Source organism: Lathyrus oleraceus, chromosome 6 (genome assembly GCF_024323335.1).
Source record: "Lathyrus oleraceus cultivar Zhongwan6 chromosome 6, CAAS_Psat_ZW6_1.0, whole genome shotgun sequence".
NCBI classification, from domain to species: Eukaryota; Viridiplantae; Streptophyta; class Magnoliopsida; order Fabales; family Fabaceae; genus Lathyrus; species Lathyrus oleraceus.
In genome coordinates this window covers 469,865,427-469,884,965 of record NC_066584.1, presented here as the reverse complement: position 1 = coordinate 469,884,965, position 19,539 = coordinate 469,865,427, and the positions used below count along the sequence as shown (strand labels likewise).

The 19,539-nt window shown below is 33.8% G+C and overlaps 1 protein-coding gene across 1 annotated transcript; it reads left to right on the top strand.

The window, feature by feature from the left end:
* Window positions 1–309: 309 nt before the first annotated feature.
* On the top strand, window positions 310–2,083 carry LOC127096790 (UDP-glycosyltransferase 84B2). Its single transcript, XM_051035333.1, has one exon. It carries the CDS (start codon window positions 451–453, stop codon window positions 1,894–1,896), a length of 1,446 nt encoding a protein of 481 aa, XP_050891290.1. The 5' UTR covers window positions 310–450; the 3' UTR covers window positions 1,897–2,083.
* Window positions 2,084–19,539: the final 17,456 nt, after the last annotated feature.

The following is a 19,539-nucleotide window of genomic DNA, read 5'->3' as shown; positions in this document are numbered from 1 at the left end:
TACAATGATAAGGAATATTATAACATATTTTTAAAAATATTAAAAAACAATAATGGTTCCTTAATTATTTATATTAAATTCATCAAAAATTAAAGTACTTAACTTTTAAAATAATTTCTTTAGATATTATTGTTAAAATATGTCTTTATAAAACTTAGTAATATAAAACTTAGTAACAAAATTTATTTATAAACAATTTAAAAATAACAATACAAACTATTTTTCCTTAAAACTACCATTAAAATTGTATTTGGATACATCAATTAGCATTGCACAAAAAGGAAAGGAGTTGGCGATTTATCTTGTCCAAAATCATCCTTGCTTAATCATCAAAGAATATTCAAAATTTATACCTTTATATAACAAAAACACAACCACACAAAAATCAAATCCAAATTCACTATCTTCCATTCATTCTTCATTCAAACAAATCTTCAACCTAGACCAACCATGTCTTCACAAGACCAAAAAACCAAACCAGAAATTCATGTTCTATTGGTAGCTTTTTCAGCTCAAGGTCACATAAACCCTTTGCTTCGACTAGGAAAATCACTATTAACCAAAGGCCTTAAAGTCACACTCGCCACCACGGAGTTAGTTTACCACCGCGTCTTCAAATCGACCACCACTTCAACCACCACCACCACGGCCATCCCTACCTCTTACACCATCAATGGAATTGAAGTTCTCTTTTTCTCCGACGGCTTAGATATCTCCGAAGGCCATATATCCGTCGACGAATTCATGAACCTAATAGCGAAATCCGGTCCCATTAGCCTCACAAATCTCATCAAAAACAATTTCCTCAACAATAGTTCTAAAAAACTAGCTTGCATCATTAACAACCCTTTTGTTCCTTGGGTTACAAACGTAGCTTTTGAACTCAATATCCCATGTGCATGTCTTTGGATTCAACCTTGCACTCTTTACTCCATATACTATAGTTTCTACAATCATTTAAACCATTTTCCAACCCTCGAAAGCCCCGAAACCGATGTCGAAATACCCGGTCTCCCATTATTGAAACCACAAGACCTTCCATCTTTTGTTCTTCCAACAAACGATATAAAAACCCTATCAAATGTTTTAAAACAAATGTTCCAAAACATGAAGAAACTGAAATGGGTATTAGCAAATTCTTTCTATGAATTAGAAAAAGATGCGATTGATTCAATGGCTGAGATTTTCCCAATAACAACCGTAGGTCCATTGGTTCCTCCATCATTACTAGGTCAAGATCAAATCGACGACGCAGCGATCGAAATGTGGAAGCCACAAGATTCATGCATGGAATGGCTTAACCAAAAGCCACCATCTTCAGTTATATATATCTCCTTCGGAAGTCTCATTTTTCTAAAGGAAAAACAAATGTTAAGCATAGCGAAAGCATTGAAGAACACTAACAAGTATTTTCTATGGGTGATGAAAGATAAAGAAGGAGACGAAGTTCATCTTCCTGAAAAATTCATAGAAGAAACAAAAGAGAAAGGACTGATAGTAACATGGTGTCCACAAACTAGGGTTTTGGTCCATCCTTCAATAGCATGTTTCTTAACACACTGTGGATGGAATTCAACGTTGGAAGCCATAACTGCTGGAGTGCCGATGATTGGTTATCCACAATGGACTGATCAACCGACCAATGCGAAACTCGTGTCGGATGTTTTTCGGACGGGGATTCGGTTGAAACCGGACAGTGATGGGTTTGTGGAGAGTGAGGAAGTTGAAAGGGCGATTGAGGATATTGTTGGAGGAGAAAAGTTTGAGGAGTTTAAGAAAAATGTTTTGGAGTTGAAAAGTGCGGCGAGGGAAGCGTCGGTAGATGGTGGATCTTCTGACAGGAATATTCAAACGTTTGTTGATGAGATTCTTGTGGGTGTTGAGAACAATATATGATTTGTTGTTGTTAAATTTTTAATGTTTTTTTGTTTTGTTTTGTGGGATGGAGAATTTGTTTTGTCTTGTTTGTTTGTAGTTGGATTGTTTTTGTTCTTTCTTGTGGGTGTTGACATGTGGTTTATATCACTCAACTTGTTTTAATATGGTTGGACCAATCAAAATAGATTATAATTTGTTTATATCACTCAACTTGTTTATATCACTCAACTTATTCATTTTACATAGCAAACTTATTCATTTCAAAAATAAATTATAATTTTAAATTTGCTTTTTAAAAATATGTGTAAAATGTATTGCTTTAGTATTAAACTAAACAAATGAGCCCTTAAAACTTGGAGTCCAATGCTAGCACTTCACTTGCTAAGTATTTTGATATACATCTTAAATTTTACATTCTCTATATGTTGTTTTTTTATTTATATGTAAATCAAAAGCAAGGTAAAAAAAAGCTCTCACAAAGATTAATAATATGAAAGCAAAAACAATAGTAAATTGTGACACATGACTTACTACATTACAAGCATACAAATAGGGTATAGAGGTAAGGATGTACAATGATGTGATGTATTTTGTAATGGGTAAAATATCTGACAACACGTTAATAACTTTAAAAGTTGTGAAGGGAAAAATCCCTAGTAGCATGCTAAGATCCCAGCGTGCTGAAATCATAGAGATGATGACGATAGTTGCCTGAGAAAGTATAATCGATTGCGAAAATCGTATGAGGGTTGTTGGATGCTAATTTTAGTTGCCTAAGAAAGAAGAAGCGATTGTGAAAACAGTACAAGGGTGGTTGAGATCCCAACATGCTGAAATCACATAGACGACGACAGTTGCTTGAGAAAGCAGAAGCGACTACAAAAATAGTACGAGTATTGCTGGATGCTAATTTCATTTATGATCTCAAATATATTGAATGGTTATCTAATGTAGTACTAGTCAAGAAAAGTTATGGGAAATGGAGAATGTGTGTTGACTATACTGACCTAAACAAGGTATGTCCAAAAGATTCATACCCACTCCCTAGCATAGACAAGTTGGTGGAAGCTTTTGTCTTTCATGGACGCATTTTTCGGATATAGTCAAATCTCGATCTATGAGCCAAACAGGGGGAAGACCACTTTCATGAGCGAACAAGAAAACTATCAATAATACGTCATGCCTTTTTAGACTGAAAATGATGAGGCCACTTACGAGAGGATGATGAACAAAGTCTCTGAGGAAGAGAAAGGGGAAACCTTGGAAGTTTATATGGACGATATTATTGTTAAGTCAAGCGAAGAAAAAGTGCATGATCAACATCTCACCCATATCTTCCAGTGAATCCGACAATATATTATGAGGTTAAATCCCGAGAAGTGCACTTTTTTGGGTGAGAGACGAGAAACTCCTAGGTTTCTACCTCACAAAGAAGCTAATTCAGAAAAGTGTGATGTCGTAATGCAGATGAGTGCACCCACGTCTAAGAAGGAACTACTGAAAATGAAAAGAATGTTTATAACCATGAGTAGATTCATTTCAAAATCGGCACAACACGCCCTTTCGTTCTACAAACTATTAAGAAAAGAAGCTCAAATATAATGGATGCCGAAATTCCAACAAGTGTTCATGTCTATAAAGATAGCCTTATCCACCCCACCAATCCTAATTATACCTCTTTCAGGATAATCCATGTTCCTTTACTTAGTTGTCTTCGAAGACTTAGCCAGCTTCTTCCTAGTCAGAGAATCAGACAATCAGCAGTAGCGTTATACTTCATTTCAAAAGCTCTAGTTGGACCAAAAACATGGTATTAGAGGATAGAGAAGGTGGCTCTGAGCTTCGTTACCACGTCAAGAAGCTACAATGTTACTTCTTAGCTCACACTATAATATTAAGAACATAACTTCCACTAAAGTGAATTCTTCAATGACTCGACCTAGCAGGAAGAATGACTAGTTAGTCGGTTGAGATGTTTAAATTTGAAGTAAGGAAGGCGTTGGAAGACCAACAATTAGCATACTTCCTAGCATAGATGACAGCTAGAGAACCGAAATGGGCGCACTCTCAGAAAGAGTTCACTAATGGATCATCCAATAGCTAAGGGAGATGGGTTGGACTAATTCTAGAAAATGAAGTCGGGATTGCTATCAAAGTATCATTGTGTTTTGACATTCTGACCACTAATAATCAAGTTGAATATGAAGTAGTGATAATTGGCCTTGAATTGGCATCTAATGTAGGGGCAGAAAGTATCAAGATGAAAATAAATTCTCAAATAGTAGTGTCTTAAATTAAAGGAGATGTTCCAACTAAGGAGTCGGCGCTACAACTATATGTCCATGTAACTAGAGGAAAACTAACCAAGTTCAAGATGTTTGAGATAAAACCTATCCAAAGAGAAGAAAACACCAAAGCAGATATTTTATCCAGATTGGCCAATATAAGATCCTCACGCGTGAATCATTCTTTCATTCAATAAACCTTGAAGAACCCTAGAACATAAGCAACAAGGATGGTGACGATGGAAGTAAACAATAACTAACAGACATCTTGGATGACACCTATCGCTGCGTATATAGAATAAAGAAGACTTCCTTGCAACCTATCAGAAGAAAGTATTGTAAAGAGGAGATCTAACTCATACTCCTTAGTTAAGGGAATATTGTATATAAGAGGATTATACACTCCCCTAATGAAGTGTCTAGAAAAAGAGGAAGCCACACATACCTTCTCTGAAGTGAACAAATGAATCATAGGGCAACACTTAGGTGTCCGAGCATTACCAAGAAAATTCTTTTGAATCGACTACTACTGGCCAACCATGGTAGAAGACGTGAAGGAAAACGTCAGGTAATGCGACTAGTGCCAGTGACATAGAGACATGTATAATGGTTCGAGTTACACTTCAAGACCTCGCAGTGTCGCTTCTCATTGTAGGGAATGGACATCCTTATAACTTTTCCCCAAGCCCTAGGGTAGCTCATGTTCCATGGGAAGGAAAAAAGGTCAAGTTTCCACAGTCCACCAAATATTTTTTAGGTTTTTGTTGTTTATTAAGTGTTTTAAGTTCCTAAGACCATAAAGAAAATCAAAATGCACAAACAATATATACAATCATAAGATATGGCTCAAATGAGCAAAGTAAAAATGGCATAAACATAAACAAGTTAAATGAAATGTAAATGGAAATGAATGATAAATGACTGAAAGTTAAATTGCATAAAGTAAATGACTTGAAAGTAAAGTAATACTAACAAGAGTTAGTCAAATGTTAGTCAAAGGTTGGTCAAGTATTAGTGATGTCTTTTAATTGATTAAGTCATTCTTTGGAGAACAGTCAACCATCCATTCACAAGAATGGATCCTTGAACCAAGACATCTTCCATGAGAAGGAAAAAAGGTCAAGTTTCCATACAATACCATGAATGATGGGAGACTTACAATCTCACTTACTAGAATGATATGCCTTTAGGGTCAAATTTATCTCTATGTTAAGCAATCATAATTGGACTTACGTAGAAGTCACAACTATCTGAGACCGGGCAATAAAAAATTTAGGTGTTAATGCATGTTATAGATTCAGTATAATGAACCAAACTCCTAAGACACACTACACACTAAAAGAAAAGATTAAGAGGGATGGACCTATCTCAGTCACACTTGTATTGGTTCATCTGACATAAGGTCATTGATCAACCAATTAACCTTAAGACATTAGAGATTTCATTGGTCAAATGAAGGAATGGGAAAGAATAGGGATGAAGATGAAGAGGGATGGGAATGAGAGAAACACAAATTGGTCATGGGAGGAATTTTATCAAATTAAAACCATCCATTCATTTTGGGAGATGAAATGTGCATTTCATCAATCCCCTAAATTCAATGGTTTTAATTCAACAAAAGTCAAATCAATCTTGACCAGGCCCAAACAAATAGTCAAACATCACAAGATCATAAAAATGGCTCAACATAATTTTTACACAATTAATCAATTAAAATTAAAATTAAAAATGCATTAAAATACAATTTAATTTGGATAAAACCTAAAATCTCTTCAAAATACTAAATAAATGGCCAAGATTTTTATCCTAGATCAAACAAGGTCAAAGGACCTTAGACAAAAAAATTCATGATTTTTGAAAAGTCAGAAGTATTTTTAAACAATTAAAATTATGCACAAAAACATATAATTCATGAAAAATATCAAAATTAATCCAAAAAGTAATTTTAATTCAGAATATGAAAAAGAAAAATATTTAAACACTTTTGGTGAAAGTCACATATTTTTTGGATTAAAAATGAACTTTCTACGAATTAAATAAAATAAGTGGATTTAACATAAAATCATAAATTAAAAATAAAATAGAAAAAACAAGGGCCATCAGATCTCCCATTAATTGAGGTGGCAGATCTGATGGCCACACACGCGCGTTCCATGGTGGACCTTGGTCAATGCAGTGTACGCGTGGTAATTAGTATGGAAGGTTAAGATTAAAACAATTTAAAGAGATCAAATGGCCAGGATGCACGCCAGCACATCACCGGAGCTAGGGCTCCGGTCTTCTTCTCCGATGACCTCCATCTGACCGGTCCAACTTCATTTCAATGGAAAATAGAAAACACGGACACTATTTCAAAGAGAAAATGCTTAGGATCACGAATTTCGCCTCAATTTTCTCCAATTCCAAGTATATAAAAAGATACATGGATTTGAATTTTGAGGATCATGAACTGAGTTGCTTCGATTTGACCTCAAAGCAACTCAATCTTGTTACCTACATTGGTAGGACTTCAGCCAACCAAAAATCTCAAAGAATAGTGATGAATTAAGAGAGAATCATAGAGATGAAAATTCTTGAAAATCACCTTCGAATGAGCTTCAACCTTGCTTGATCTTGCTTCCAATTGTCATTGGCTTGACTTCAGAAGCTTATAGGAGATGAATTGGATCAAAGAAAAGCTTGGACTCTTGGAGTTTCAATCTCAAAACAGAATAATATTTGAAGCTCGATTTTCAAATGAAAACCTTCAAGATTATCCTTTAACGGTGAGGGTTTGGATTGCAGATTCAAAGCTTGGGCATGAGGTCCTTAATTCTAAGCCAAGAGGGTTATATTTATAGGCCTTGCATTTTATTTTCACACACTTCCAAAATTTGCCAAATTTAGAAATTTTCTTGCATGCTTGCATGGGCGTGTGATAGGCCCATCAAATGATGATATCACGTCCAAAATTACCAATGTGAAATGCTGAAATCATGTCATGTACTCATACAATGGAGATTGAAAAGTTAATGTGAAATCCATCCAAATGATCCTTTGAAAAGAACCCATGCGCAAGTCCTTCATTTATTGGCCAAATGAGATGATCTTGGAGTTTTTGTAAAGGTGAGAACAAGGGTAACAACTTTCATGTTGAACACTTTTCCATTTGAAGCTTGGATCATGATGAATTTTGAAGGTGGAAGTTTGGAAAATCAAACATATTTGGAAATTTTCTAAGTTCAAGTCAAATGTTCACTTCTTCCACCTTGAATAACTTTTTCTATGGGCTTAAAATGGAAAAAGTTCCTTCATAAAAGTTGTAGCTATTTTAAACCTCTTCAAATTGGTCAAAAGTTTGACCTCATTTGGATTTGGCATGAAGGAGTTATGCATTTTAGAAGTTGAGGAAAATCACTTGTTCAATGGTAATGGTCCAAAATGACCTATAATGTTTCCTCTTGCATTTTCAAGTTGAATTTGAACTTCTTAAAAAAATCAAAGTTATAGAGGACATCTTGAATATGATCATGGAACTTTAATGGATTTCATCTCATAAAAATTAAGCAAGTTATGGTCTTTGGAAGTTGACCTCCTAATTAGGGTTCAGACAAAATGACCAATAATCTTTCACCATAAAAAAAGACTCTCCAAGAAAAACTAGCTCTAAACATTAACATGAAAGTTGTTTTTGATGTCATAAGGAGTAATGTTTCTCTTGGAATCATTTTCATATGATAAAAATTGTAGGAGATAGGGTCTAGGGAACCCCAATTTTTACCAGTTGACTTTCTCGGGTCAACCACCATGAACCATCTTGCAAACTTGACATTCTCTTGATATTTGGACTCATGGAGGATAATATATGTATAAGATGATGTATAGTGAATCATCCCTTGAAATATTTGATCAAATGATGAAGAAACTTGTTGAGGAAGTCACACAAGATACCCATATGAATTAGGGCTTCCAAGGCAAACAAGCTTCAAACTCTTGATGAATTATTGATCAAAATGATATGTGAAAGCCATGAGGATCCATATATGATGTCTAGAAACAATTTGAACCATATCTTGATTGATATCTCGGTATTGAGGGTCTCAAGCCCTAGTTGTGAGCTTGATGAGGCATTGGTGGATGCACACACTACCTACAAAAGAAACAAAGCTATACATAGACATATTTTTGGTATTTTGGTTAGTAAGCAAAGGAAAATAAAGTATGATGATAACAAAATGTGCTTGGTGACCTCTCCCAATGAATGTGGGGTAATGAGGATTCCAAGGTGTGATCCCAAGGCCAATGCATATGATGAGATAACATGAGGGATTTTAGGGTCAAAATTGGGGTCTTACAGCTGCCCCTATTTAAGGACATTCTAAATGAGGATGTGAAGGTTAAAATCTTCGTATCAACTCAGTAGAATGGACTTAAATAACAAAATATAGAAACAAATTTTTGTTCCTAAGAGACCTCATGATGCATATGATTTGAATGTTAAAAGTAATCTTCGTGGGGAACATATTGCCACAAAGAAAAATAATCCGGAGAGATTGAAAGTCCACTGGAGCATAATGCATTCCATAAGGAAAACTCATTGGGGAAACAGAGACTCTAGGGGACAAAGGTTGTGTGTAGGTCAGGCTACGGCTTGAAAACTGCTGGAGACACGAGAGGAATTCCATGAAAATAATTCAATGGAAGGACTCGGTTGGGGATAAGGGAAAATTTGTAGGGGAAACGGGAAGATCAGAACAAGGCTGAAATACTCGAACCAAACAGGGGATTGGCGAATTCATTGGGGAAATACGCACTCAAACTCAATTGGGGAAGAATGAACTTCAACACAGGAGTACCAAAGATTATCTATTACTGGTTACTGGGTAGGAAGATAATATACTCAGACAGTGGGACATCCGTTACCGATTAGGGTAAACATATCAAGGATGACTCGCTGAGAAGAAAAAGTTATATTCATTACCTGCTACTGGGTAAGAATAACCTGCTGGGGAAAAGGTCAAATAGGATTTACAACTACCGGTTACTGGGAAGCATACCAAGGAGAGAATATTTGTCACTGGTTAAAGTGAACATATCAAGGATAAACTCAAAGGAAGAATATCTGTCATCAGTTAGGATGAACATATCAAGGATAGACTGTCGGGAGAAAACAATCGGAATATATCTATCAGTTACTGGATAGAATACCAAAGAGAGAATATCTGTCACTGGTTATCATGAACATAACAAGGATAGACTTTGCAGGGGAAAGCAGGATTTACAACTACCGGTTACTGGGCAGAAGACCGCAAAGAGAAGAAAAACCGTAATCGGTTAGGATGAACATATCAAGGATTAACTCTCTGGGGAATAAAGTTAGGGGATATAACTACCTTTTTACTGGGTAAAAAACCACAAAGGAAGAATATCTGACACCGGTTAGGATGAATATATCAAAGATAGACTACCTAGGGAAACGTGAAACGAATCCGCTGGGGAAAAAAAAGGAAGTAGATTACTTTTACCGGGTATTGGGTAAAAGTAAAGTACTAAAAAATTGAGAAAAATATTACTAGTTACTAGATAACATACTCTCAAAGGGACCAAGAATATATATCTAGGTAGTAAGTAGAAAGAAGCAGTCAAACAATGACTCAACCCGATGAGGATATAACTCAAGGGGAGTGGTTCCATCCAGATAATTAATTGGGGAGGAAACTGAAATAATAATCATCCACAAGGAAATAACTCTGTGGGGAATGAGAAAGGTTAAACTTTTTCTTCCTAAGGGGGGCGACACTCTATAATTGAAGGAGGACAAACGCACCAAACCTGTATGGGGAAATAATATCACCGTAGCAGAGGGTCAGAAATAAGGAAACAAATGCAATGAAATGCATAATGAAATATCTGATGCTGTGTTTTATGCATGAATATGTATGTATATGATTATAATTATGCTGACAAAACAATCACAAAGAATACAAATATCACAAATTTGAGTCATCGCTGCAACACTCGGCTAATCTCAACAAGATGGAAACACCAACTGGGGATGAACATAAATCATCTGGCTCTGAATAACTCAACCTTGGCCGGGGGAAGAGAGAGAAGATCTACTGAGGATCTAACTGTCAACTCTGCGGGGAATTTTAGGTCAACACCATATCAAATGAGGAGACAACCTCGTAGGGGACCAAACATTGCTCAAAACCAAATACTGTCGGGAACAAGAGATCTTCGATATCTGAAGATGAACTCCGCCCGGGAATACAAGAGATAAAACTCTACATGGGGATCTAAGCAAAAAATGCGGAGGATGTTATGATCAAGATCGTTGCATTCCTCAAAAATCAATCAAATTCCTTTAGGAAATTGCGAAATAAACCAATTCCAAGGAAAAGATAACCGGATCCGATAAACTGTCAAAGTTATGCAACACAAATGTGCTACTGGAAACCAAATAAAGGTTCCGGATCTTCGAAGTCACAAACTGGAGGATATCAAAAGGAGTACCGTATCTGTGGGATACGGGTCGATCATCAGCTCAACTCTACTAGGGATGATAAATTACTTGGGGAGAAATTCATCAACCAAGTTAGGTATGAATGACGAACTGTTGGAGAAAGGTCACCAAACCAAAATGCTTGGGGAAGACCAACAAGGCTTCTCACTTCAAGAGTTACCTGTCCTCAAATTACTGTTGATATTCCTTGCTGAAATCGATTATTCTTAAAGTGATTACTTTTATTATTTTTTTAAGAAAAATATTTTTATTCATTAATTTATTTCAAAATTATCATCATAAAAATTCAATTTTATTTAGCATAAATAAATAAGAATAGAAACAATTGGATAAAAAACTCAACTTTATTGAATAGAATGGTAGTCTGTAAATGACAAGACTCCTTAGATCTTTACAAAAGTTGAAAATGGTAATTTATATGGAAAAGGGCTACATTGAATACAATGATCACTATTCTCCCTACCAACTTCAATATTCATTATGCTCTTGGCTTCGGTCGAGAATAATGTATCAGAACGAGATGATCGGCTAAAAACTGTCTCCATGACTAGGATCAACCAAATGCAGTTACTTGCCATAATCCTTAAGTTTTACGTAGATTGCCCCAGAGAGGGGTACTCAATCTACCAAGATAATTTTTTGTTTTATGTCTCTAATTTTTGCTTGGATTGCCCTTTCGAGTTTTCAATCCATCGAGACGCTCATTTTTACCTAAGTCGCCCTCAGGTTTTTAACTTAGCAAGATGTTCTTTTCTTTTTATGCGAAGTATTTATTGATTGCATCGGCATTCACAGGACGAGTGAACTCTTCACCATCCATAATTGTAAGAATCAAAGCATCGCCTGAAAAGGCTCTCTTAACAATATATGGGCCTTCATAATTAGGAGTCTATTTGCCCCTAGCATCAGGTTTGAAGGATAGAATCTTCTTGAGCACGAGGTCACCTTCTCTAAACATACGAGGCATTACCTTCTTATCAAAAACTTTCTTCATTCTCTGCTGATATAAATAACCAGGACACATGGTAGTCAATCTCTTCTCTTCAATTAAATTCAACTGGTCATATCTGGTTTGGCACCATTCAGCTTCTGTCAACTTGGCTTCCATCAAGACACACAATGATGGGATCTCAACCTCTACTGGGAGCACAACTTCCATACCATAAATAAGAGAGAAAGGGGTTGTCCCTGTTGAAGTACGGATGGATGTACGGTATCCATGTAAAGAAAATGAGAGCATCCCATACCAATCCTTGTACGTCACAATCATCTTTTGAATGATCTTCTTGATGTTCTTATTTGCAGCTTCAACAACCCCATTCTTCTTAGGTTGGTAGGGAGAAGAATTATGATGTGCAATCTTGAAGTCTTTGCAAAGAGCTTCCATCATATTATTGTTAAAGTTTGATCCATTATTAGTAATGATCTTACTCGGCACACCATAACGACATATAATCTTATTCTTGATAAACCTTACAACAACTTGCTTGGTTACATTTGCATACGATGCGATGCCACTTCAACCCACTTTGTGAAGTAGTCAATAGCCACCAGAATAAAATGATGTCCGTTTGACGCTTTGGGCTCAATCATGCAATTCATATCAATTCCACACATGGAGAAAGGCCATTGAGAGGAAATGACATGCAACAATGTCGGAGGAACATGAACTTTATCTGCACATATTGGACACTTATAGTATTTCTTCACAAACTTGCAACAGTCAGATTTCGTTGTCAGCCAATAGTAACCTGCTCTCAACATCTTCTTTGCCATAGCATGTCCATTGAAATGAGTATCAAAGGAACCTTCATGGACTTCAGTCATCAATAGGTCTGCTTCGTGTCTATCCACGTATCTGAGCAAAACCATATCGAAGTTTCTCTTGTAAAGCACATCGCCATTCAGGTAGAAGTTTCCAGCTAATCTTCTCAAAGTCTTCTTATCTTTCAAAGATGCCCCAGGCTAGTAATTATGACTTTGGAGGAAACACTTGATATCAAAATACCACGGCTTTTCATCCTTGACTTCTTCAACAACAAATACATGAGCTGGCCTATCAAGACGCATCACAGTCAAATTGGGAACTTTATTCCAAATTTTTACCACCATCATTGAAGCCAACGTTGCAAGAGCATCTGCCATCAAGTTTTCATCTCGAGGGATATGATGAAACTCAACCTTTGTAAAGAAAGTTGAAATCCTCCTCGCATAATCTCTATATGGTATCAAACCGGGTTGATTCGTCTCCCATTCGCCTTTGATCTTATTCACAACCAAAGTTGGATCTCCATAGACGTCTAGATATTTGATCTTGAGATCAATGGCCTCTTCAAGCCCCATAATGCAAGCTTCATACTCATCCATGTTGCTTCTACATTTGAAGGTCAATCTAGCTGTAAATGGAAAATGAGTGCCTTGAAGAGTAATAATCACTGCCCCAATGCCATTACCATATGAATTAACAGCTCCATCAAATATCATTCCCCAACAGGAACCAGGTTCTGGCCCTTCTTCAAGCAATGGTTCATCACAATCTTTCATCTTCAAGTACAAAACCTCTTTGTCTAGAAAATCATATTGCACTGACTGGTAATCTTCAATTGGTTGGTGAGCCAAATGGTCAACCAAGGCACTACCTTTAACAACTTTATGAGATTGGTATTCAATATCATACTCGGATAACAACATATGCCATCGAGCAATTCTCCCAATTAAAGTAGGCTTCTCAACATATACTGGCACAGACGCTTAGCTGCCCAAGCCAATGCGCAATAAGTCTTTTCCAGCATAGAATACCGAGTCTCACAGTCGGTGAATTTCTTACTGAGGTAGTAAATTGCATATTCATTCTTTCCAGATTCATCTTGTTGACCAAGAACACAACCCATGCTCTCATCAAGCACAGTCAAATACATGATCAAGGGTCTTCCTACAACAGGCGAAGACAAAATCGGAGGTTCAAGCAAATACTCTTGGATGCTATCAGAAGCTTTCTAGCAATCTTCGGTCCCATCACAAGACTGATCTTTTCGAAGAAGCTTGAAAATTGGCGCACATATGGCTGTCATATGCAATATGAATCTCGAGATATAGTTCAAGCGACCGAGAAAGCCTCTGACTTGCTTCTTAGTTTTGGGCGCATGCATTTCTTGTATTTCTTTGACCTTGGAAAGATTAACTTCAATACCCTTCTCGCTGACAATAAAGCCCAACAACTTACTAGAACGAACACCAAAAGTACACTTATTGGGATTCAAGCTGAGTTTATACTTCCTCAAACGCTGGAATAACTTCAACAAATGCTCAACATGTTCTTCTTCATCACTTGATTTGGCAATCATATCATCAACATAAACTCTAATCTCTTTATGCATCATCACATGTATTTATTTTAGGATTATGAAATTTTGTCCAACATAACATTTGAAGTAGACATCTCAAGCTTTCCAATGCATTTTGTCTCACCTCAAAATCATAAAAATTAAGGAAGTTAGTTCCTTGGGAAGTTGACCCAAAATTAGGATTTCAATCAAAATGACCTATAATGTTTTGAAATGAATAACGACCTTCCATGTTTGAAATGGATTTTTGATGAATATGAAAGTTGTTCATATGGTCCTTAAGATCATTATTTCTCTTGGGGTCATCTTCATTTGACAAACATATCACAAGTTATATCTCAGTGGACCTCAGTTTAGTTAGATGACTTGACTGGTCAACTTTTCAAGGCCAAACATCCAATCTTGATGAATGAGTGATTGAGGATCCTCAAATAAGCTCACATATGCATAAAATGATGAATGAAAGAACTTCCCTTGATTAAATTTGATCATAGGTTGAGGTTGCTTCATGAGCAAGGCATAGTCAAAGCACAGTTGAATTAAGGTTTCCTTGGGAAACAATCCTCAAGCCCTTTGGTTTATCTTGATCAAATTGGTAAATTGAGATACTTGGGAGACATATATGATGATTAGGAACTTTGTGGACCATTTTCATGCTTTTTCTCATCTTCATCTGGCCATTTCATTGGGCTTAGGAGCCTCCTAGGAGCATTGGAGCACATGATCACTTGAGCTTCAAAACAAAAAGAGTTAGTGACATAATTTTGTGCTTTTGGTTAGTAATCAAAATAAGAAAAGAAATAATATACAATACAAGCATGCTTGGTGGTCTCAAACCACTCACACAAGTCCCAACCCTAGGGTTAAGGAGCCAAACATGCTATGATCCTTGAGGCAATGCACTTGTGCAATAACATGATGCCATGAGGGATCTTAGGGTCAAAATTAGAGTCTTACAATTTGCACATTCTCAATAATTTTGTATAAAATTATCTCTTTCTTAATGTCTCACGCCCTCTTTGGGACTTTAAATCAATTTTCGTTTACATTTAAACCATGATCATTTTATCCATTCATAACAACTATAAATTATATCTGATGCGACAAAAACGACTTACTTATACATTCCTATCCTAAAAAGATATTTAAGTCCTCTTCTCCCCATAAATGTTCTAACGAATATTTAAATTTAGTACAAATAATAATATTCTATCTTATATGTTTAAAATTATATAACTACCAAAGAATTAATAAGTATAATTAATACATATAATTTCTAACAAAATTCATTACATATCATTAAAACAATTTAAATGTAAATTGATCTAAATTAATAAACTACCTTAAAAAATTAAGCTAAATAATCTAAATGAAGGTTTCCATAAATATTTTGATCAAAAACTAACATTGATTGCAAAACTAACAATACTTATTCTATCATTATTACTAATATTCTTTCAATTATTTTACTAAAAAAAGGTGTAAATTATTGTTTAGGGTTCATTTCATGACATGAATATTTATTTATATTTATATATTAATATAAACAAATTGTTGATATTTATATTTATAAATATCTGTTGATTTATAAATACCAACAATTTGTTTATATTAATATATAATATAAATAAATGTTTCCTCCAAGAGTTCAACTATAGATCAATGGTTTACACTAATTTAATCAATTAGTGCAATACCAGTTCAGATACCTCATTCACATGTCAATTTCAATACATATGTGTATATGTGTGTGTGAGAGGAAACCACATTATATAGAAAGAAAAAAAGGAAAATTTATAAAGATGGGGACCAAACAAAGACCATCGAACTATCAAAAGCAAAAGCCATGGCGATAAAGCCTATTTAAAATGAAGTCTTTCAAAATAACAACAGTCAAACAGTCCACTATGAGAGGTTATGCAAAAATATTCTTTAACTTTCTAGCTTTTATGCTCAATAATAACATTCTTTATACCCAAGAATTCTCATAAAGTTCATGTCTAGAGTTCTACCAAAATCATATGTCCATATATTTCTTTACAGCTAAAGAACCATGCACAAAGTTGTAACAACTATATTAATAAGCTTTTACTCATTATCAATCCAAAGAATTTGTCAATCTCTCTTGAAAACATCTCCCATTGCACACGAGATCCTTGAGAGTTTGGCAGCAAAAGTATTTCAAGCTCATTGGAATTAAATCGTACTAATGGATAATTTGTACTAAGGTGAAACTTCAAACAATATTTCATTTAATTTCTTAAAAATGAAAAAATCCACCGCATTCTAAATCATGAGTATTTCAACTTCTCCGCACTCATTGAACGACATATTCACCCAAAGAAAAACATCAACCATATCATCCATCATGTCAAACTTTTGACCATTCTCTAGGTGTACTTCACTTTTTAAGGTGTATTTATTAACATCAAACTTAATATTAATATGTGGCTATCATTCCTCGTGATATACATACCTAATAATTTTGTATAAAATTTATCTCTTTCTTAATGTCTCACGACCTCTTTGGGACTTTAAATCAATATTCGTTTACATTTAAGATATGAACATTTTATCCATCCATAACATCTACAAATTAAATCTGACGCGACGAAAATGACTTACCTATACATTCCTATCCTAAAAACAGATTTAAGTCCTCTTCTCCCCATAAATATTCTATCGTATATTTAAATTTAGTACAACTAATAATGTTCTATCTTATGTGTTTAAAATTATATAACTACAACAAAATTAATAAATATAATTAATACATATAATATCTAACAAAATTCACTACATATCATTAAAATATATAAAATATAAGTTTATCTAAATTAATAGACTACGTTAATAAATTAACGTAAATAATCTAAATAAAGGTTTCCGTAAATATTTTGATCAAAAACTAACATTGATTGCTAAACTAACAATACTTATTCTATCATTATTACTAATATTCTTTCAATTATTTTACTAAAAAAAGTGTAATTTATTATTTAGAATTCATTTTGTGACATCAGTATTTATTTATATTTATATATTAATGTAAACAACTTGTTGATATTTATAAATCAACATTGATTTATAAATATCAACAATTTGTTTATATTAATACATAATATAAATAAATGTTTCCGTCAAGAGTTGAACTATAGATCAATAGTTTACACTAATTTAACTCAATTAGGCGCAATACCAGTTGAGCTACCCTGCTTACATGTCAATTTCTATATATATATATATATATATATATATATATATATATATATATATATATATAGGGGGGAGGGAACTACTCAATGGAGCAAGTGGATTTATGCCCTCGCTAATATCCCACACATATATCTATTAGTACTACTAATATTAATATATAAATTAACATTAGACTATAGAATACTATAATTGATTCAATTTTTTAATGTATTATAATGGATTCAATTTTTTAATGTATTATAATGGAATCAATATTATTGAAATACATGCTAATTAGAATTGAAATCTATTATATCATACTTGTATTTTGTATCATAAAATTCATATCAACTTTTGTATTAAATGCTTATTTGAATTCTTCAAAGTTAAAATTTCCTTAGATAATATGAATCATGATATATAGTTAAAAAACAAATTTCAGTAAGATAGTAGTCAATTACAGAGTGTTAAATCAATTTAAAACTTTAGAATTTCTACTTGTGTATTCCTTTTATTTTATAACTATTGTCATTATATATAAAAACTAAACAAATATTTCACTAATAATAATTATATTTATTTTTAAAAATAACCCATACTTTAGGTTTAAAAGTAATATATTATATTTAAATATAATTTAATTGGTATATATATTATTAAATAATATAAATTAATTATACATTATATTTAATTATGTCTTACAAATATAAATATTATGAAAATATTTTGTAAGTATTAAGTAAGATAATAGAATATATATATATATATATATATATATATATATATATATATATATATATATATATATATATATATATATATATATATATATATATATTATTTTTGCCCCATAAGCTAATTTGCCTGACTCCGTCTCTGTATGTGTGTGTGTGAGGAAACAAAATTATATAGAAAGAAAAAGAGGAAATTTTTTAAAGATGAGGACTAAACAAAGACCATCGAACTATCAAAATCAAAAGCTATGGCGATAAAGCCTATCTATAATGAAGTCTTTCAAAATAACAACAGTCAATCAGTCCACCATGAGAGGTTATGCAAAAATATACTTTAATTTTCTATCTTTTATGCTCAATAATAACATTCTTTATACCCAAGAGTTCTCATAAAGTTCATGTCTAGAGTTTTACCAAAATAATATGTCCATATATTTCTTAACAGCCAAAGATCCATGCATAAAGTTGTAACAACTATATTAATAAGCTTGTATTGGTTATCAATCCAAAGAGTTTTCCAATCTCTCTTGAAAGCATCTTTCGTTGCACACGAGACCCCTGAGAGTTTTGCAGCAAAAGTATTTCAAGCTCATTGAAATTAAACCATACTAATGGATAATTTGTACTAAGGTGAAACTTCAAACAATATTTTATTTAATTTCTTCAAAATGAAACAAAAATTCACAGCGTTCTAAATCAAGAGTATTGTGGAAAACTTCTTATTCACTTTGCAACTACAAAATATTGTGAATACAATGTTATGAATGCTCTACTCACTTTGTAGCGGGGTATTCGTTACCTTTAGATTTATTGACTAAATCAAAAGTAAATCATACAATTCGAGTCACCACTGCACTTCTATTTATCCAAAGGAAAGGTTAGAAAGCGAACAAAAACCGAGAAGTTTTATCAAATCAAAAACTAATAAAAATGTCAGAGATCTGGATAAGGGGGTTGGTTATGCAATGGGAGGGTTTTAAGCATCCAAATCATCCTTAGTACTCTAAGGGATCCCTTTTTACAAATGTTGTATGGTAGATTGATATTTGTGAAAATATTTATGCAAACATGATTGGGGAGATGAGAAAAGAATATACAATATTTAGAATTTTGTTGTTTGAATGGATAAACCCATTGCCCACGTACCATCACAAAGGTAGGATCAAAACCTCGTAGTTCGGGGTAAAAATCTCAAAATAAGTTGGTGAATTGATTGGTCAAAAGTCTTAAGGTCTTTTGTTATCAAAGGGAGAAAACTCAACCTAAACCACAATCCACCATGTGAGGAGAGCTTCAACATACTAGTGAGGGATCCACCCTATAATAAGTATGGAAGACTTATAGTCCAATCACTAAGGATAAGGTGAGGTTTACATCAACCACTATGATAACTCAAACCTATGGCTAATGTTTATAAAAAAGATTTTAACAAAGGTGGTCATTGGAACCACAAAAGAATTTGAGTGAGTTGGATTTACCAATTAGAAGTATTCATAAAAGGAAGTCAAAGTTGACTTAAGGTTCAATTCAAAATAAGTATTATGAAAAGAGTTTGAAAAATCAAAGGCATAATGCCTAGGTTTCTAATTTTGAAAACA